General features: G+C 44.8%; 1 protein-coding gene across 1 annotated transcript in view; it reads left to right on the forward strand.

Moving 5' to 3' along the window:
* LOC139275249 (peroxidasin homolog) overlaps positions 1–21721 on the forward strand; it is an 813818-nt gene that overhangs the window by 584370 nt on the left and 207727 nt on the right. Inside the window, exons 9-10 of the mRNA XM_070892453.1 lie at positions 11756–11925; positions 14468–14740. Of these exons, the coding sequence (XP_070748554.1) occupies positions 11756–11925; positions 14468–14740 (443 nt within the window). The remainder of the gene's footprint in view (positions 1–11755; positions 11926–14467; positions 14741–21721) is intronic.

Consider the following 21721-nt stretch of genomic DNA (forward strand, 5'->3'; position numbering starts at 1 on the left):
CAAAATACTGCATTAAATTTTGAAAAGTAATACAGCAATGAAGTGTTTTTAAATATCATATTCAATGCATTATTGGAGAATACTCTTTTTATCCCACTTTTGAGGAGCCTTTGTAAATTCTGCAGTTAATCTTATTCATGCAATAACATTTGTACCTTTAATTTATTAGTTCTTTTTCGTGAAACAAATGGTAACTGGAGTAACTGTTAAAAGGGCAAACAATAATCCACATAAAGCAAATCCAGAGACCAAAATAACAGGTTTTGTTCAATAAAAGCTAAAATGATATTATTTCCATATGGTCACAGATCAAATCAATATGTTTCTCACTGAATTTTAAAAGCTCGGACAATTCACATCAAATGATGAAAAAAATCTAACATTTTGTAATACATTAGAAGCTTCTTAGAGAAAACATTCTTATAGTAAGAAAAATGTCCTATTTATCCACATGTCCATATTAGACAGAGAGAACAAATCAGTGTGCCCAATCTGCTAATAATGTACACATAAACAGGCATGTGCAGCTACATGAACCTCTGCAATAGTCAAGGTACATTTGACTTTCTTATGCTTCAGTCATCAAATCCATAACTTTCATTGATAAACTATGACCATTACTGCAGACTGCATTAATAGACCTAACCTATCGGTGATATCTTCTGTACGACCTCACAAACACACAGGCTCTAAGATGGCTGATAACATTAGGAACCTGTCAGCTGACCTGTTCCCTCTTTATTGTTGTAAACAGCAATGGCTGCAGTCCATTGGGTGGAGCTATATATATATTACACTATCAACATTACAATGCTTGAAATGAGAACCCATCAAATCTGCAATCTCCAATCATGTCTGATCAACTCAATTGTGAACTCTATCCTACCCATTTAATCTCTTTAGGGAAAGTTCAACATAAATACTCCATAATCCCCCAAAATAATCAAGTGAGATATTGCATGTAACATGTAAATAAAGCGAGTATTTATGTCGATCTCCGACTTATCCAAGATGATGCTGCACTTACCCTGTCCAGCACTAAGACCTGCCCGCCAATCACCCCTGTCCTTGTTGGTGTTCACTCCTCATCCCTCAATGCCTCAGGTTTAAATGCTCATCCTCATATTTAAATTTCTCCATGAGCTCATCCCATCCTTTCTTTGCAATCTCCTTCACCTATATATCCACCCCTCCTCCTCGTACTCTCTATTCTTCTAACTTTGGTCGATTGTGAAGTTCTGCCTCTCTGCTCCACTTTCAGACACCTGGGTCTTATTCTTTGGAAACTGTCTCACTAAACCTCAGTTCTCCTATTCTCTCTCCTCCTTTAAAAACCCTCCTCAAAATCCATCTCTTCGACCAAACTTTTGGTTACCTCTCTTAATTTATTTTTCCAGTCTCAGGGACCGAAATTGCCCTCTGCCCAAAAGGGGGCTCACCTACCAATCGTTAAGTGTTCCGGCCACCCCAATTCAGCTCTTTGGGGTTTTTTTTGGAGCAGAGCGGAAGTGCGGGCGGGTCGGAACAGCCATCGCTCCGAGTCATCAGCGCTACGCTGATGATGTCAGCGCGACGCGTCACAACATCCCTCCCCTTCAGTTAAAGGGGAGGGCCGCTATAAACTCTGCAGCCACTTTCGTGGCAAAAACTGGGCCACCAGGGAGGGTTTCAGCTGGGCCAGTGGCCCAGTACCCAAGAGAGGGTGCCGGAGCACATGACCATCATTGTCAGGCCGACCTGGCAGTCGGTCGACAATTAAAATAAAATGGTGGCTGTGGCAGTGTGCCCTCCTCTTTAAGGACGGACGTGCCACTCAGCCACAGGAAGTTTCCCGCAGGGGAAAGCTGTCGGCACCGAACGGCAGCTGAGCCGCTCCCGCGGGGCAATTTCCCACGGGGCAATTTCCCAATTGCACCAGAGAGGGTGCAGAGGAAATTTCCGAGGATGTTGCCTAGACTGGAGAATTTTAGCTATGAGGAAAGATTGGATAGGCAGTGTTTGTTTTCTTTAGAACAGAGGAGGCTGTGTGGAGATCTTATTGAGGTGTATAAAATTACGAGGGGCCTGGATAGAATGGATAGGAAGGAGCTTTTCCCCGAGCAGAGGGGACAACAACCAGGGGCATAGATTTAAAGTAATTGGTAGAAGGTTTAGAGGTGATTAGATGGGAATTTGTTTCACCCAGAGGGTCGTGGGGTCTGGAATTCACTGCCTGAAAGGGTGGTAGAGGCAGAAAACCTCATCACATTTAAAAAGTACCTGGATATGCACGTAAAGTGCCGTAACCTGCAGGGCTACGGAGCAAGAGCTGGAAAGTGGGATAGGGTGGATAGCTATTTGTTGGCTGTCACTGTCATGTATGTAACCACAATGTAACACCACTGTATTACTGTATACACTCAACCTAGATGCACACCTTGATCACAAGGGGTGAACTTGTGGGAGACTCACCTTACCTGATCACTCAGGTATAAAAAGGGAGGTCCCACGCAGGGTCACTCTTTTGGAGTCCTGTGAATAAAGAGTTCAGGTCACAGAGTGACCTTATCCCCAGAATGTGCCTCGTGTGATTCCATACTGTAGAGTAAGGACTTTCCCTTGGCTACGAGAAACGGGAATTCAGTACCCACGAGAATGGCCACTGGTAGCACAGAGGAATGGTACTGTGTTGGGGAAGACTGGGACGATTTTGTCGAGGGGCTTTAGCAAAGCTTCATTATGAAAGAATGGCTGGGGGATGCAGCGGCCGACAAGCGAAGGGCTCATCCCTTGACCAGCTGCGGACCAAAGACTTACGCGCTCATGAAGGACTTACTAGCACCTGAAAAGCCGGCGGAAAAAACTTTTGAAGAACTGAGCAAATTGATCGGTGAGCACCTCAAACCGGTGAGTAGCATACACATGGCCTGACACAGATTCTACACCCACCGACGTCATGAAGGACAGAGCATACCGGACTTTGTAGCAGACCTCTGGCGTTTGACCAGCCTCTGTAAGTTCATAGACGCCTGCAGGGGGGAGATGCTAAGGGACTTCTTTATCGAGGGCATCGGTCACGTGGGAATTTTCCACAAATTAATTGAGACCAAGGATTTGACCTTGGAAGCGGCGGCGTTGATGGCTCAGACTTTCATGGCGGGGGAGGAAGAGATGAAAATAATATACGCACGCAATTCTGCCTCTAACGCGGCGATTAATCAGGGAGTTAACATCATCAATGCGACTCAGAGCCCTGCAGGCAGGCAGGGACAGTCCGAAGCAAAAGGCCCCAGAGCAGGACTTCAACAGAGACAATGGCAGGCTGAACGGGCATTCACGCCATCACAGTGGACAATGCGGCCCGGGATGGGGGCCATTGACACTCACAAATAGGGTACTTAAAAGCAGTCAAAGGGACTGCCTGGCCATAGCCCTTTTGTTCCCAACAATGGAAACTTTAACTCATGCTGGAGGTGTGGGGGAAAACACTCAGCTAGATCTTGCAGATTTCAACAGTTTGTCTGCAGGAACTGAAATCTCAGTGGCCATTTAGCTCGAATGTGCAAGAAGCCTGCAACAAGACTAATATATGAGGTGGATGGACCAGAAGAGGGTTCTTTGAGGTAGGATGACCTTTGGGACAAATCGATAGACGCTGAGGTTCAGCGGGTCCATGTGGCGAATATTCACAGTTCATACACCAAAATGCCACCAATGAAGATGAGGGTTTAATTAAACGGTATCCCTGTACGCATGGAGCCGGATACTGGGGCAAGCCAGTCACTCATGGGCGTTCAGCAATTTGAGAAGCTATGGCCACTTAAAACCAGTAGACCCAAATGAGCACGTGTTGACACACAATTACGGACTTACACGAAAGAAATCATTCCGGTGCTAGGCAGTGCAATGTTGGCTGTCACACACAATGGGCTAGTGCATCGGCTACCGCTTTGGATTGTCCTGGGCAATGGTCCTGCACTGTTGGGGAGAAGCTGGTTAGCCAAGATGAACTGGAAATGGGGGGATGTTCACGCAATGTCATCTGTGGAGTGAAGTTGGTGCTCACAAGTCCTACAACAATTCGATTCACTATTCCAACCTGCTGTCGGGACTTTCAAAGGCACTAAAGTAGTGATACACATCAACCCGGACGCTTGGCCAGTGCACCACAAAGCCAGAGCGGTGCCGTATGTGATGCGGGAAAAGATCGAGAATGAACTGGACCGGCTGTTGAGGGAGGGCATCATCTCGCCTGTCAAATTCAGTGACTGGGCAAGCCCCATCGTTCCCGTACTAAAAGCAGATGGCTCTGTCAGGATCTGTGGCGACTACAAGGCCACCATCAATCGGGTGTCCCGAAAAGATCAATACCTGCTCCCGAGAGCGGAGGACCTTTTCGCCACGCTGGCAGGCGGCAAGCTGTTCACAAAGTTGGACCTCACTTCAGCCTATATGACCCAGGAACTGGCCATCGAATCTAAATTACTGACCACCATCACTGTAAAGTCCTGTCCCCTCAGTACAGATTCACATGAGGCATGTCGTGAAGTCAAGGTCACTCTGGACCTGCACCTTTATTTCACATCTCTGGAATGCTGCACTTGCCTGAGACCTGTCCTTGTATACCTGTCTCTTGTAAGTGCACCCCTGGTGGTAAGGTATGCTGGTGGTTACATACCTCTGTCTGTCCACCAGTGTGGTGCGAGTTCCACATTGTAGTCTGCCTCTGGTTCCGCAGTGTTGTTGGTAAATCTGCTTTTGACTTGGTCTACATGCCTCCGGCAGGTTTTGCCATTGTCCATTTGTACTACCAGTAGCCTGTTTCCTTCCTTGCCCGTTACTGTCCCTGCAAGCCATTTGGGACCCCTGCCATAGTTTAGTACAAACACTTTGTCCCCTATCTCATTCCATCTCCCCCTCCAAATTCTGTCAGACCCTTCCGTGGTCGCCAGGGTTAGCCTGCTGAGTGCGTCGGCACAGTTGTCTGTGCCTGGTCTGTGCCTTATGGTATAGTCGTAAGACGCCAACATGAGTGCCCACCGTTGAATTCGCGCCGAGGCGTTGGCGTTTATTGCCTTGGTCTCGGATAGGAGGGAAGTGAGGGGCTTGTGGTCGGTTTCTAGCACGAACTTGGCCCCGAAAAGGTATTGGTGCATCTTTTTGACACCGTACACGCAGGCGAGTGCCTCCTTCTCTACCATTCCGTACCCGCGCTCCGCCCGCGAAAGTGACCTGGAGGCATAAGCTATAGGTTGTAATTTGCCCGCACTATTGACATGTTGCAAAACGCACCCGACCCCATACGCTGATGCATCGCATGTGAGAACTAGCTTTTTACCTGGATCAAAGAAAGTCAAAACACTGTTGGAACACAGAAGTTTGCGTGCCTTATTGAAGGCGCGTTCCTGGGCGTCCCCCCAAAACCAATCGCACCCCTTCCTGAGTAGCACGTGGAGAGGCTCCAGCAGCGTGTTTAAGTTCTGTATAAAGTTCCCAAAGTAATTGAGTAGCCCGAGAAAGGCGCGCAGTTCTGAGACATTCCGGGGCCTGGGTGCCAGGCGAATTGCTTCTGTTTTGGATTCTGTTGGGCGGATTCCATCAGCGGCAATCCTTCTGCCCAAAAATTCAACCTCGGGTGCGAGAAACAGGCACTTGGATTTCTTGACTTGTAGGCCTACCCGATCCAACCGCTTTAGTACTTCCTCCAAATTACGGAGATGGGAGTCGGTGTCCCTGCCTGTGAAAAGTATGTCGTCTTGAAATACAACCGTCCCCGGGATGGACTTGAGCAGACTCTCCATGTTGCGCTGGAATATGGCAGCTGCCGACCTGATGCCGAATGGGCATCGATTGTACATGAAAAGGCCTCGAAGTGTGTTGATGGTGGTGAGTAGCTTGGATTCCTCGGTCAATTCTTGTGTCATATACGCAGATGTGCGGTCTCGTTTTGAGAAAAGTTTACCTCCAGCCAATGTGGCAAATAAGTCCTCCACTCTGGGCAGCAGGTACTGGTCCTGTCGGGAGACTCTGTTTATGGTAGATCTGCAGTCCCCACAGATTCGTACGGATCCATCAGGTTTCATGGCATGGACATCATCCCATTTCCAGTTTAGTTTTGCCAGCCAGCTTCTCCCCAGCAGTGCTGGGGGGTCTCCGGGGACAATCCACAGGGGAAGTCGGTTCACTGTCCCTTTGTGTGTGACAGAGAGCATGGCACTGCCGAGAACTGGTACGATTTCTTTGGTATAGGTCCTTAGTTTGGTGTCGACCTTTGTGAGTTTTGGTCTGTCTCTTTTATGCGGCCACAGTTGTTCAAATTGTTGAGCGCCCATGAGAGATTGACTCACTCCCGTATCCAGCTCCATGTTGACAGATATCCCGTTGAGTAGGACCCTCATCATTATAGGAGGCGTCCTGTTGTAGGAGCAGCGGCCATTGATCGTGTTGACCCGCTGTACATCGGTGTCCCGGGTACTGTCCCCACCGTCTTCTGGTCCGCTTTCCGATCCATCTGATTCATATACTAGCCAAGCTACCGTTTTTTTTGCACATGCGGGCCAAATGCCCTGTATATTCACAGTTCCTGCAAACAGCCTACTGAAATCGACATCCCCTTGACGAGTGCCCAACCCCACACCTCCAGCACAGACTGCTTTTATTGTTCCCAAAGAATGAGCTGCGTCTGGCTGATCTCTCTTGAGCTTCTCTCAGTTTGTAGTTGATTGCTCGCATTGTGGGTTGATGAGGTGTGAACGGCCGTTCCTGTGGTCCTTGATGGCTTCTGGCGCCACTGCCTGCTGTCGAGAGCCTGTTCTCCCGGTTTTGTCTGTGTGTGGGGGTAGCAGCTTGTCTAATGCTGTGAACTCCTTGTTCCATTATTTCGTTAGTTGTCGTACCTGATTGTAAATCAACCTCGTTTCTTCTTCTCCCACTAAGAATGTCTGTGAAACCAGTGCTGCTGCCTCTAAGTTCAGGTTCTTGGTCTCTATGAGCTTTTGGAATATGCCTGCATGGCCTATTCCTTCAATGAAAAAGTCTCTCAGCATTTCTCTCCTCAGTTCATCGGAGAACTCACATAAACTAGCCAACCTCCGAAGTTCCGCTACAAAGTCAGGTATGCTCTGGCCCACACAGCGTCTGTAGTTGTAGAACCTGTGTCTGGCCATGTGTAGGCTGCTCACTGGCTTCAGGTGGTCTCTTACTAGTGTGCTCAATTCTTCAAACGACTTGCTTGCTGGTTTCTCGGGTGCCAGCAGATCCTTCATTAAAGCGTATGTTTTTGAGCCACAGCTGGTCAAGAGATGGGCTCTTCTCTTGTCTGTTTTGTCATCTCCTAACCAGTTTTTGGTTACAAAGCTTTGCTGGAGCTTTTCTATAAAGTCCTCCCAATTGTCTGCAGCATTGTACTTTTCATCTGATCCGTTGTTCGCCATTCTGTGGATTCTGTAATCCCGTAACTCGTCGCCACTGTAAAGTCCTGTCCCCTCAGTACAGATTCACACGAGGCATGTTGTGAAGTCACGGTCACTCTGGACCTGCACCTTTATTTCACAGCTCTGGAATGCTGCACTTGCTTGAGACCTGTCCTTATATACCTGTCTCTTGCAAGTGCACCCCTGGTGGTAAAGTATGCTGGTGGTTACAGGTCATATCTTATTACAGTCATGTATAGCATGTTAGGATATAGTTATATATAATAATGTAAGATACATAACAATCACCACGCACAAGGGACTGTTCGTTTATAACAGGTGCCCGTTTGGCATTCGATCAGCGGCCGCGATTTTTCAATGAAACATGGAAAGCCTGCTTAAATCCATTCCTAGAATGATCGTATTCCAGGACGACATCCTCATCACGGGTCGAGACACCGAGGAACACCTCCACAACCTGGAGGAGGTCCTATGCCGACTGAACCGGATAGGCCTGCGACTCAAAAAGTCTGAATGTTTGTTCTTAGCTCCTGAGGTTGAGTTTTTGTAGAAGAGGGTGGCTGCAGATGGGATTCGGCTCACCGAATCCAAAACAGAGGCGATTCGACGAGCACCCAGGCCCTGCAACACACCGGAGTTGTGTTCATTCCTGGGACTGTTGAACTATTTCGGGAACTTTCTGCCGAAATTGAGCACGTTGTTGGAGCTGCTACATATGCTCCAGCGTAAGGGTTGCGATTGGTTTTGGGGGGACTGTCAGAAACGGGCTTTTGATCGGGTGCGAAACCTACTTTGTTCAAACAAGTTGTTGACCCTGTACGACCCCTGTAAAAAGTTGGTTCTGACATGTGATGCATCGTGCTATGGGGTTGGGTGCGTGTTGCAGCAGGGCAATGCTGAGGGTCAACTACAACCTGCGGCTTATGCCTCCAGGTCACTCTCTGAAGCAGAACGGGGATATGGGATGGTCGAGAAGAAAGTGCTTGCATGTGTCTACAGTGTAAAAAATAATGCATCAGTACCTATTTGGTAGGAAGTTTGAATTAGAGACGGACCACAAGCCATTAACATCCCTGTTGTCAGACAGAAAGGCTGTCAATGCCAACGCATCAGCTCGCATACAGCGATGGGCTCTCACGCTGGCTGTTTATGACTACTCCATCCGGCACCGGCCTGGCACTGAAAATTGCGCTGACGCGCTCAGCAGGCTTCCACTGGCCACCAATGAGGGGGCAGCGGAGCAAAGCGCCGAGATGGTCATGGCTGTCGATGCCTTTGACAGCGCAGGCTTACCCATCACAGCCCGCCAGATCAAAATCTGGACCAACAGAGATCCACTCCTATCTCTGATTAAGAAATGTGTCCTGACTGGGGATTGGGCGCCCGCACACGGAGCATGCCCTGAGGAGGTCAGACTGTTCCACAGATGGATGGATGAGCTCTCCATACAATCCGACTGCCTACTATGGGGCAGCCGGGTAGTTATGCCCCAGAAGGGCAGGGAGGCATTCATCAGGGAACTCCACAGCGAGCATTCAGGCATTGTGCTGATGAAGGCCATTGCCCGGTCATATGTTTGGTGGCCTGGAATTGATTCAGACCTGGAACACTGTGTTCGCAGGTGCACGACGTGTGCCCAGCTGGGTAATGCCCCCAGGGAGGCCCCGCTCAGCCCGTGGCCCTGGCCCACCAGGCCATGGTCACGCGTTCATGTCGACTACGCGGGCCCGTTCATGGGTAAGATGTTCCTTATTGTAGTAGATGCGTACTCAAAATGGATCGAATGCATCATTCTGAATTCATAATGAGTGACTGGTCTTTTAAATTAAACTCACAACTTCATATTTCCTAAACAAACTGACAAAAACCTATATAATGTCAATGTGGTAATAAAGCCATCATTCTGATAAACTAAAGGAAGCGGGACCACATAAGCCGATTCATTTTTCTCCTGTAATGTACAGCATGTTATTTGATTATGAAATGTCCAGAGAGAGTCACTCCATTTATCATTTTGTTCCCATTTAGAAACATAGAAACATAGAAAATAGGTGCAGTAGTAGGCCATTCGGCCCTTCGAGCCTGCACCGCCATTCAATGAGTTCATGGCTGAACATGCAACTTCAGTACCCCATTTCTGCTTTCTCGCCATACCCCTTGATCCCCCTAGTAGTAAGGACTACATCTAACTCCTTTTTGAATATATAATTTAACCTCACGAGGGTTCTTTGTAGCCACTGTGCATGTATTTCATTTCCGAAGAGTCAAATTTCTCCAGTCAATTCTTTTCATGGTCTAGTCTGGTAAACAGACTAATGTATGTTTGTTCCACTGTTTTTAGGATAATAAGTCATAGAAAGCCTCATTTAGTCATTTTATTTGTCAGCATGTTTTGTTTTTTAAAAAATAGGCTAGATTTTCTTACTTAATGCATAATACCAATATAATTAAACAGCGCTCAGATACAGTGATTAAGTTTAATTAATTCATCAGTGACAGTGCAAGAATGTCAACCCGCATTAGAGAAGTTATGGACAAGCTGATCTTTTTGATTGCAGTTTGTGCAATTTAACCAGTAGCATGTTTTTGCAGCCCATTGGCCATAACTCTGTGGTGGATGAGACAGTTTTAGTATGTTCTCTACAGCATTCCTCTTTCTTTTCTGCTACATAGCCACATTAGAAAGGAAGGGATATCAAGGCTCTGAGCACAACTGGCATTTATGTCATGTCCCAAGGATTCTTCCAGCAATGCTATAATGGAAGCCTTGTCCTTTTAATCCTGTGAAGATATCTTTACACTGTTCAATGATATAAGAGGGTAGTATATTCACTGTTTATGCCATTTTTCTGGGGTTTCCACCGATCTTCTAGCAAAATTAAGGCAGAAGATCAGGAGAACCCCCGCAGAAATTATAGGTGACATTGCCATCTATATTTATACTGTTACAATGTTGATCTGCTCATTAGAAAGAGTTTGGAATTAAATGTCAGATAGAACTCTTGCTTAAATGACTTCATAAAATTCAGTTCTAATGACATCATGAACAGGAAGCACAGTGTTCTATTGTTCTAATTCATGACGTCAAAGAATCTTACAGCACAGAAGGAGGCCATTCAGCCCCTCATGCCTGTACCGGCTCTTTGAAAGAGCTATGCAATTAGTCCCACTCTGCTACTCTTTCTCCATAACACTGAGCATCTTTCCTTTTCAAATATTTCTCCAATTCCCTTTTATCATTTTTTGTCAATGTAGGGAAATATCACGTTATCATGTGAGGGTAGAATTCTATGTAGCATTTCTGCTTTCTAGCCATCAGTTCTAAAATATAAAGTAATATAATAAAAGACAACTGAGAAATACCACTAGAAGTTCAGGTATCCCCTTTAGAACATTTAGAATTAAATTAAATTAAAAATATGCCTGAAAGGGTGGTAGAGGCAGAACCGCTCATTACATTTAAAAAATACTTGGCTATGCACTTGAAGTGACGTAACCTAGAAGGCTATAGAATAAGAGCTAGAAACTGGGATTCAGCCAGCACAGACATGATGCGTTGATTGACCTCCTTCTGTGCCATAAATTTCTATAAATCTATGTGGTAATTCAGAAGAATACATTTCCCCTGCTACCAAAAAGGTAAGTTTTTGAAATATACTTTACTTGAATGTGGAGGTGGGAGGAGCAGGAGTACTCCTCCCAACCCCACGTTTAAAGACCACAGGCCACCGCACACCCACCCCCCATCACTGCCACTGCTCCTGACCTGGCTTCCAATTTCCCTCCAGGCACAGCTTCTGATCCTCCTCCCCAGTCTCCAGTTCCCGTGCCCGGCCTCTGATCTCCCAACCTGACACAGCCTCTGATGACCCCTCCTCTCAGCTTCAGATTTCCCCCACCCCCCTCCCTGGCTCCATTTCTTCCTCCCAGGCCCTCCGTTGCCGGAGGGCAGCTGCAATGCCAGCAATGGCCTAATCTTTGTTTAAACTTTGCTGGCTAATGCCTGAGTTCCAATATCAGGGGCGCCTCACCATTCAGGTGTATGGATTCCACCCTGAGCCCCCCCAAATATTTATGCAAGGTGTATCTTGATTCTGGCTCACTTTCTCACCTTTTCAATCTATTTGCACTGAAGTTACACTGTGACTGTACCAAAACAGCCACAGATTATTGGTTCAATATATTTAGAACTTTTTTCTACACACAGCAACCAGAGACATTCTTTCCCCTGATATTTGTATTTTACCCAAAGTTAAGCAGCAGAGTTCACAAAGATGTAATACAGCCATTCCTTCAATTAGTCTGAGACCATTTTGACTGTTTACATCTCTATTTTATTTTAGCAATGAATTACACATGAAGAATGACATTCGTCTGAATTTACTAGATGATGGTACTTTGATGATCCAGAATACACAGGAATCTGACCAGGGGACATACCAGTGCATGGCCAAAAATGTAGTGGGAGAGGCCACAACCCAAGGCGTTTTACTCCGATACTTTGGTGCTCCAAGTAAGAAATCATCCACATTAGCATGTTCTTTATTTCATTCCTGTTTTATTTGTTCAATGTTTTCTTGCTTTCTGTCCTATTTTCACAGCTGTTTTAAATTGAATTGTGAAAAAGCTGTGAATAGCTTTGTATCACGGTTTGGGATCAATTATTTTTTTCTTTATTTATGGAAAGTATTTGAGATTAAATTAGTGTTCTGTTTTAAAATAAAGTGACTTTTGCACTGATTTTAAAATAAAACCATAGGCTGCAGGCATTGAAGATGTGCATTAAAGCCAGATGAGCTACTTTTCATAACATCACAGCTCACTGTCTATTGTAACTGACACAATGTGAGTCAATCATCTCACCCAGGTCTATTAAGGCTGGATGCCCTTATTTATTTTGGGAGAATAACAGTAGTTGAATCAAAATGATATTTGATTACATCTATTAGTTGCTTTGTATGTTCACATGTTGTTAATAAAATAAAGCAATTCATGATTCACTTCTAGCCTCAACTCACCAAATTGTTTTATTCTGTCTTTAGGTAAACAGGAAGAACATATGTGAGGGCATGTGTAAAAGACAAGTGGGATGAATTTGCCTGGCATAACTTTGGTGGAAGATCTGAGGAAACCCCTGAGAAATGGCTTAACTGGATTTGACACCATTTCTCTGTGGATTCCATGGATCTTCTACTGGAGGTATGGCAGACAATCAAGAGAACATCATAGAAATTAATGGTAAAGATGTCCAGGTTAGATTACAAGGGCTCCTGTTGTTACACTATTGTATAATTAGATATTTGCCAGTATGGGATTACTCCTAATTCCAAGAGTGTCCACAGACCTGAAACTTGCAACACATTAAAATGCATTATAACTGCATGCTATCACACAGCCCACAGTTTACTGTCAGTTTACATTATGCTCTTAAAATGTTTGTTTGTTCAGATAGAGCATAAAACACAAGTGTAGTACATGTCTGAATGTCAGTATAAAATTGACATGATTGAGGTTGTTAAAGAAAAATTGTTCACATATTGTCACTAATATTTGAATTCAAACAAAAAAATGAGGAACAAACTTAATATGCAATATTGTCATTGTTTTATATGGCAGCTCTCAAGTAGTTCATGTGAGTAGCTCAATTGGGGTTGCTTGTGATGCCGTTCAACTTGTGAAGCTTGCTGAACTTAGAACGAAAAGTACTTTGTTTACTCTTTCTTTCCTGTTTAATTAAAGTATAAGTGGAGCACATTTTAATTGAAGATGGAGGAAGGTTTAAGTGAATTGCGATGGACTATTCATCCATGTGCAGTCTTGCAGTCATGCCAGATCCTGCCTTCCTCTCTTTCAAGTTCGATTTCACCTGTTTACACATCTGATTTTTGTGGAATATAAATGATGATGCCATTTTTGAATATCAGTGTTTTCATATCAAAGTAATACAATTTGCATAACTTTAAAAAGATGGATCAGGCTTGGGAAGTTAAGGTGTGGCAATGTTTTCAAATTTGATGACATTGAATTTCTTGGATCTTCAATAGGCCCGTATTTAAAGGAATAATGAATAGAAAGTAATTGCTGACTGATCACATTCTCTTTAAACTATCACTTTTGTCAAGAAAAATTCTTCAAACTTTTTTCTGTCTGGGGTTGGAAAATACCAAGCAGTTTCAAGTATCTTTTTCATCACATAAGTAATGCAAGGTCATGTTCCAATGTGATTTATGATATTGTGTTTGTAAAAACAAAAGGGAGATGATTAGCAAGAATGCTTTCATAAAAACAGTGCTATTTTAAAAGGATGATATTGATAATCATCACAAAACCACAGAGATTGCATCTGATCATTTTAACTGGCCTGGTGCGGTCTAAAATGAATGTGCGATAGGGACTCTCAAGAGCTGGGTATTCCACTGCTGTCCCACCCAAAATTGGCAGGATGGAAGTGGGGAAGCATCAAACAAAACCCACCATGCCTGGACATCAATTTCCCTTCCCCTGTTTCTACTGGATAGCTGCGATCTTCCCGTAATGTAAATATCAGCGGGTGACGTGGGTCCTGGGTTTCAATCCGATTTCTCTCCTTTTCGCCATTGCATGTATCAACTCCAGAAGAAAAGTGGAGACAGTCCCTGTGGCAATGAGAGTAAGTCCCCAAATTCGATTCAAGAGGTGGTTGCATAGTGGCCTCCTTCATAATGGCCCTTTTAGCCATTAGCCTTGGCTGAGGCTTAAAAAAATGTGCTGTTGTCCTTTTCGGAGCTTTCTTAGAAGGCCCATTTAATTGGTCAGCCATCTCATCTGGTGTTGTAGCAATGGTCCCGCTGAATCACTTGCAGAATTTTCTATTCCAAATGACCCCAACATAAAGGCGTTAAGACAAGTATATAGCAGTAGGACCCTGCTGTGAAGATCAGAATCCAGCCCTAACAGGTTAACCCTAAAATACTGTACACCTAGTCAACCTAGTTTGGCAGTTAAGGAATGTTAATCAACCATAGTATAGAATATTTAAAATGAGTGTTTTAACGTACCACAATTTTCTGCTCTAGCCAAGCCCAGTTTTGTGATTCAGCCACAGAACACTGAGGTTCTAGTCGGATCAAGTATCACTCTGGAGTGCAGTGCCATTGGGCAACCCCAGCCTCGGGTTACATGGACTAAAGGGAATGGAGAGCTGCTCCTTACGCACTCCAGGTACACCACCACTTCCTCAGGTGGCCTATTTATTCAGAATGTCACCCTCCAGGACCATGGCCAGTTCATCTGTCATGCCAGTAACAATCAGGATTCCATCCAATCCTCAGCGTCCATCATTGTACAAGGTAAGTGTGACTTCACAATGATTCTGGGCTCAAAAAGGAATTTTACAAATTGGGAAATTTGTACTGATTTATTTTTAAAGTATGAAAAATGTACTTACAAAGATAGATTTTGCGAACTTGGACAGTGGTGTGCAGAAAATCAAGGCCCATCATTCCTTCCCATTCCAACCTGTTTTTCAATTTCCCTGAGACTGCAGGAAAGGCTGCCGACCACCTATTCACTGCCCCATGCAAATGATGGCAGAGGTCCTGACAACTCGGCTGATTTTACTGCCTTCCATTTCTGGAAGGACAGGAGTGGCAGCCATCCCTGGAGCAGGGATGAAAGGCTCCCAGTGCTCTTTTTGGAGCTTCTGCCAGGAGCCCGCCATATGTGAGTAATGAGCCCCGAACCAAGGCGGGTCAAAATCATGGCAGGTTTAAGGCAGTGGGTGACCATTCTCAGGTGGAATGAGTGATACGCAGCCCACTATGGCATTAAAGATTTTGTTTTGGGATTGCAGGCTTGGTGGTTTATGTTTCAAAAGGTTTCTATTGCTTCATCACAACTAATATGACCAGTTAATGCTATTTTAAATGTAACAAACTGTTCACAGCAGTGTGAATCTTGCATTGTCTATCAACTAGTATACTTATGTACTTGGAGATCAGTTCACATGATGCCGGTTAGTTAGTTGATGTCTGACAATAAATGTGTTTCATTGTTGTTTCATCTTAATATTTTCTGACTAATGTGTGTAAAGACTGCTCAGACCTCAGACAAGGTGTGTTTACTTCTTTATTAACATTCCGTGGGATGGCTTTCACAATATTATGATTTAAGATTGTGCCATACTTCCTTTGATGATGATTGGCTAATAGCTCAATCTTCAAAAAATTAACAGTATTAAAACTAGGGGGCTGAATTTGCCCCTCTCCTTAAGGCATCTTACCACCGCAAATCAGCGGCCATGATGCAGAGTGGAGTGGCCGTCAATTTTGGAGGAATGGGCGCTGATAGCCCAATTGCCCTCCCGAGTTTTCCCGGCAGTGCCCCGATGCCCCCCCACCGCTCTGCTGCTGCCGATCCATGTTAACTGCGTCATCAGAGTACGCACCGCCGATCTACCCCCCACTCCCCCCGAAAGCGACATTCCCCTCTGGAAATTTTCGGCCCGTCCAGCGGTGCCAAAACCTGGCATTTCCCAGTGGTCCAGTGAGGTCGTGGCCTTCTGCAACAGCAGTGCGGCTTCCCTTAAAGGGGAGGATGCACTGTCGCTGCCGCCATGTTTTTATTTAGTCCTCCAACTGCCATGTCAGCCCAACAATTATGCCCCCGGGTTCAGCCGGGCTGCCAACAGCCAGCCTGGCACCCCCTCTTGGGTGCCAGGCCACTGGCCCAGCCAAAGCCCTGCCTGGTGGGCTTTAAGATTACGGCGGCTCTCCCCTTTAAGTGAATGGGAGAGTCATGGTGACGCAACGCCGTGATGACATCATCATCACGGCAGTCACTCCGCACCGCCCCGAACTTCCGCCCCTCAAGTGTTGTCACCATCCCCATTAAGCGCGACTTCCAGATCCAAGAAAAAAAACAATAAAGAGCCGAATGTCGCTCAAGAGGTGACCTGAACTGCAGCTACTGTAAAAACCATTCACATGGGTGCATATGCCCCGTTTTGGGCAGGTGGCAATTTCTACCCCTAGGACCTTTCAGGGCTGAGCAGCTTTGCAGCAGTATCAATAAATGTTTGGTGCATTGGATTACATCATCAGGTAGCTTTTATATTATGACAAGATGCTGTGCCATAAGAAACTGAGCAAACAATTGGCTCATTAAGCGGTAATTCTAGTTGAATTTATTGTAAATTAATTATTTGTGCACTATAGCAGGATTGTTGAATACATGGCTGCAAATCAGCTTCAGCTCGTGTCCTAATATCTGGTCTATAAAGCTTTTGTTGAAATTGATGCATTAGTTTGTAATTTTCTTCTCTCACTGGCTTCAATGTTTATCAGGCTGAAGGATTAGGAGTCCCTTTCCTTATTGGTGGATTTAGATCAATGAGATGGTAGCCTTGTTACACCAATAAGGGGGCAGCCTTTATCAATCCTCTCGGCTCCTGAAGTTAAGAACATAAGAATTAGGAGCAGGAATAGGCCACATGGCCCCTCAAGCCTTCAACCTCAATTCCACTTTCCTGCCTGATCTCCATATCCCTTAATTCCTCTGGAGTCCAAAAGTCTATCTATCTCAGCCTTGAATATACTGAATGACTCAGCATCCACAGCACTTTGGGGCAGAGAAGTCCAAAGATTCACAACCCTCTGAGTGAAGGAATTCCTCCTCATCTCAGTCTTAAAAGCCAGACATCCTGAAAGTATAATCCCCTAGTTCTAGACTCTCCAGCCAGGGGAAACAATCTCTCAGCCTCCCATGTTAATCCCCCTCGGAATCTTATATGTTTCAATGAGATCATCTCTCATTCTTCTAAACTCCAGAGAGTATATGCCGAATCTACTCAGCCTCTCCTCATAGGACAACTCTTTGATCCCAAGGGATTAATCTAGTGAACTTCTGTTGCACAGCCTCTAAGGCAAATATATCCTTCCTTAAAGAAGGAGAAAAAAACTGTGCACAGTACTTCTGGCATGGTCTCACCAGAGCCCTGTACAGTTGTAGCAAGACTTCCTTACTCTTGCATTCCTACCCTCGAGCAATAAAGACCAACATGCCATTTGCCTTCCTAATTGGTTGCTGTACCTGCATGCTAACTCTCTGTGATTCTTGTACTAGGACATCCAAATCTCTCTGAACACCAACATTTAATAGTTTCTCGCCATTTAAGAAATATTCTCTTTTTGTACTCTTCTTACCAAAGTGAATAACCTCACATTTTCCTACACTTTACTCCATTTGCCACCTTATTTCCTACTCATTTAACCTGTCTATATCCCTTTGCAGGCTCTTTCTGTCCTCCTCACATCTTACTTTTCCATCTAGCTTTGTACTGTCAGCAAACTTGGATACATTACACTTGGTCTCTTCATCTGATTCATTAATATAGATTGTAAATAGCTTAGGCCCAAGCACTGATCCTTGTGGCTGTTACAGCCTGCCAATCTGAAATTGACCCATTTATCCCTACTCTCTGTTTTGTGTCTGTCAATCAATCCCTTATCCTTGCTAATACCTTACCCCCATCCCCATTAGCCCTTATTTTGCTGAACAACCTAAAAATGTGGCACCTGATCGAATGCCTTTTGGAAATCCAAATATACTACATCCACTGGTTCCCCTTTCTCTACCCTACTAGTTACATCCTCGAAAAAGTCTACTAAATTTGGCATTTTCCTTTCATAAAGCCATGATGACTCTGCCTAATCATATTATGATTTTCATAGAATCATAAAAGTTTACAGCACGGAAGGATGCCATTTTGGCCCATCGTATCCATGCCAGCCAACAAGAGACTATCCAGCCTAATCCCACTTTCCAGCTCCAGGTCCGTAACCCTACAGGTTACGATACGTCAAGTGCACATCCAAGTATTTTTAAATGTGGTGAGGGTTTCTGCCTCTACTACCCTTTCAGGCAGTGAGTTCCAGAACCCCACAACCCTCTGCGTGAAGAAAGTTCCCCTCAAATCCCCTCTAAATCTTCTACCAATTACTTTAAATTTATGCCCCCTGGTTGTTGACCAATCTGCCAAGGGAAATAGGTCCTTCCTATCTAGGCCCCTCATAATTTTAAACACCTCAATGACGTCTCCCCTCAGCCTCCTCTGTTCCAAGGAAAACAAACCCAGTCTATCCAATCTGTCCTCATAACTAAGATTCTCTACTCCCGGCCAGATCCTCAGTAATCTCCTCTGTACCTCTGATTTTCTAAGTACTCTGTTACCATATCCTTAATGATGGATTCCAGCATTTTCCCGACAACTGACATCAAGCTAACTGGCCTGTGACATAGAAACATAGAAAATAGGTGCAGGAGTAGGCCATTCGGCCCTTTGAGCCTGCACCACCATTCAATAAGATCATGGCTGATCATTCACCTCAGTACCCCTTTCCTGCTTTCTCTCCATACCCCTTGATCCCTTTAGCCGTACGGGCCATATCTAAATCCCTCTTGAATATATCCAACAAACTGGCATCAATAACTCTCTGCGGTAGGGAATTCCACAGGTTAACAACTCTCTGAGTGAAGAAGTTTCTCCTCATCTCAGTCCTAAATTACCTACCCCTTATCCTAAGACTATGTCCCCTGGTTCTGGACTTCCCCAACATCGGGAACATTCTTCCCGCGTCTAACCTGTCCAGTCCCGTCAGAATCTTATACGTTTCCTTGAGATCCCCTCTCATCCTTCTAAACTCCAGTGAATACAGGCCCAGTCGATCCAGTCTCTCCTCATATAGTTCCCTGTTTTCTCTCTGCCTCCTTTCTTGAATAGCGGGGTTACATTTGCTACCTTCCAATCCATTGGGATCTTTCCGAATCTAGGGAAATTTGGAAGATCAGAACCAATGCATTCACTATCTCCCATGGAGTTTTTATTTCTCAATGGAATGTATATTCGTTGAGAATTTTGAAATATTTCTTGAAATATTGCAAGTTCAAAACACTACAGCCAACAAGAGAAGAAACAATAACTTCAGAGAGCAGTTTTGGAGAAGCTTGCACAGAACATTGTGTGAAACTAGGGCGGTGGAGCAGACCCAAGATTTTTTAAATTATTCATGGCCCACTCACACATTGTGACATATGGATTTTGTCTTCTGCTCCAAAATATTGAGCATCCTGCTTTATCAAGAAACATAGAAAATAGATGCAGGAGTCGGCCATTCAGCCGTTTGAGCCTGCACCACCATTCAATAAGATCATGGCTGATCATTCCCTCGGTACCCCTTTCCTGCTTTCTCTCCATACCCCTTGATCCCCTTAGCCGTAAGGGCCATATCTAAATCCCTCTTGAATATATCCAATGAACTGGCATCAACAACTCTCTGAGGCAGGGAATTCCATAGGTTAACAACTCTTTGAGTGAAGAAGTTTCTCCTCATCTCAGTCCTAAATGGCCTACCACTTATCCGAAGACTATGTCCCCTGGTTCTGGACTTCCCCAACATCGGGTACATTCTTCCCGCATCTAACCTGTCCAGTCTCGTCAGAATCTTATACGTTTCTATGAGATCCCCTCTCATCCTTTTAAACTCCAGTGAATAAAGGCCCAGTTGATCCAGTCTCTCCTCATATGACAGCCCAGCCATCCCTGGAATCAGTCTGGTGATCCTTCGCTGCACTCCCTCAATAGCAAGAATGTCCTTCCTCAGATTTGGAGACCAAAACTGAACACAATATTCCAGGTGAGGCCTCATTAAGGTCCTGTACACCTGCAGTAAGACCTCCCTGCTCCTATGCTCAAATCCCCTGGCTATGAAGGCCAACATACTATTTGCCTTCTTCACCGCCTGCTGTACCTGCATGCCAACTTTCAATGACTGATGTACCATGCCTTTGTGTTTTTGCCCCCAAAGTGGATAACCTCACATTTATCCACATTATACTGCATCTGCCATGCATTTGCCCACTCACCTAACCTGTCCAAGTCACCCTGCAGCACTTTAGCGTCTTCCTCACAGCTCACACCGCCACCCAATTTAGTGTCATCTGCAAACTTGAAGATATTACACTCAATTCCTTCATCCAAATCATTAATGTATATTGTAAATAGCTGGGGTCCCAGCACTGAGCCCTGTGGCACCCCACTAGTCACTGCCTGCTATTCTGAAAAGGACCCGTTTATCCCGACTCTCTGCTTCCTGTCTGCCAACCAGTTCTTTATCCACGTCAGTACATCACCTGCAATACCATGTGCTTTAATTTTGCACACTAATCTCTTGTGTGGGACCTTGTCAAAATCCTTTTCAAAGTCCAAATACATCACATCCACGGTTTCTCCCTTGTCCACTCTACTAGTTACATTGATTCCAACATTTTCCCCACTACTGATGTCAGGCTAACCGGTCGATAATTACGCGTTTTCTCTCTCCCTTCTTTTTTAAAAAGTGGTACTAATATATTACCCCCAACCCCGTGAACTTTTATCTTGTGCAGTAACCTTTTATGTGGCACCTTGTCAAATGCTTTCTGGAAGTCCAAATACACCACATCCACTGGTTCCCCTTTATCCATCCTGTTCGCTACATCCTCAAAGAATTCCAGCAAATTTGTCAAACATCACTTCCCCTTCATAAATCCATGCTGACTCTGCCTGACCGAATTTTACTCTTCCAAATGTCCTGCTACTGCTCCTTTAATAATGGACTCCAACATTTTCCCAACCACAGATGTTAGGCTAAGCAGTCTATAGTTTCCTGCTTTTTGTCTGCCTCCTTTTTTAAATAGGGGCGTCACATTTGCAGTTTCCCAATCAGCTGGGACCTCCCCAGAATCCAGGGAATTTTGGTCAATTACAACCAATGCATCCACAATCCCTGCCGCTACTTCTCGTAAAACCCTAGGATTCAAGCCCAGGAGATTTATCTACCTTTAGTCCCATTATCTTACTGAGTATCACCTCCTCAGTGATTGTGATTGTGTTAAGTTCCTCTCCCCGTATAGCCCCTTGACTATCCACTCTTGGAATATTGTTCGTAACCTCTACCGTAAAGACTGATACAAAATATTTGTTCAGAGATTCTGCCATCTCCATGTTCCCCATTACTAATTCCCCGGTCTTGTCCTCTAAGGGACCAACATTTACTTTAGCCACTCGTTTCCATTTTATATACGTACTGAAGCTCTTGATATCTGTTTTTATATTTTGTGCTAGTTTACTTTCATAGTCGATCTTCCCTTTCCTAATCATTTTTTTAGTCATTCTTTGCTGGCTTTTAAAAGCTTCACAGTCTTCTGTCCTCCCACTAGTTTTGGCGACTTTCTATCCCCTTGTTTTTAAGTAGTGTGAGTTTGGACTTCGCATCTTTCAGTGAGTACTTTAC

Source organism: Pristiophorus japonicus, chromosome 1, assembly GCF_044704955.1.
Source record: "Pristiophorus japonicus isolate sPriJap1 chromosome 1, sPriJap1.hap1, whole genome shotgun sequence".
NCBI lineage: Eukaryota > Metazoa > Chordata > Chondrichthyes > Pristiophoridae > Pristiophorus > Pristiophorus japonicus.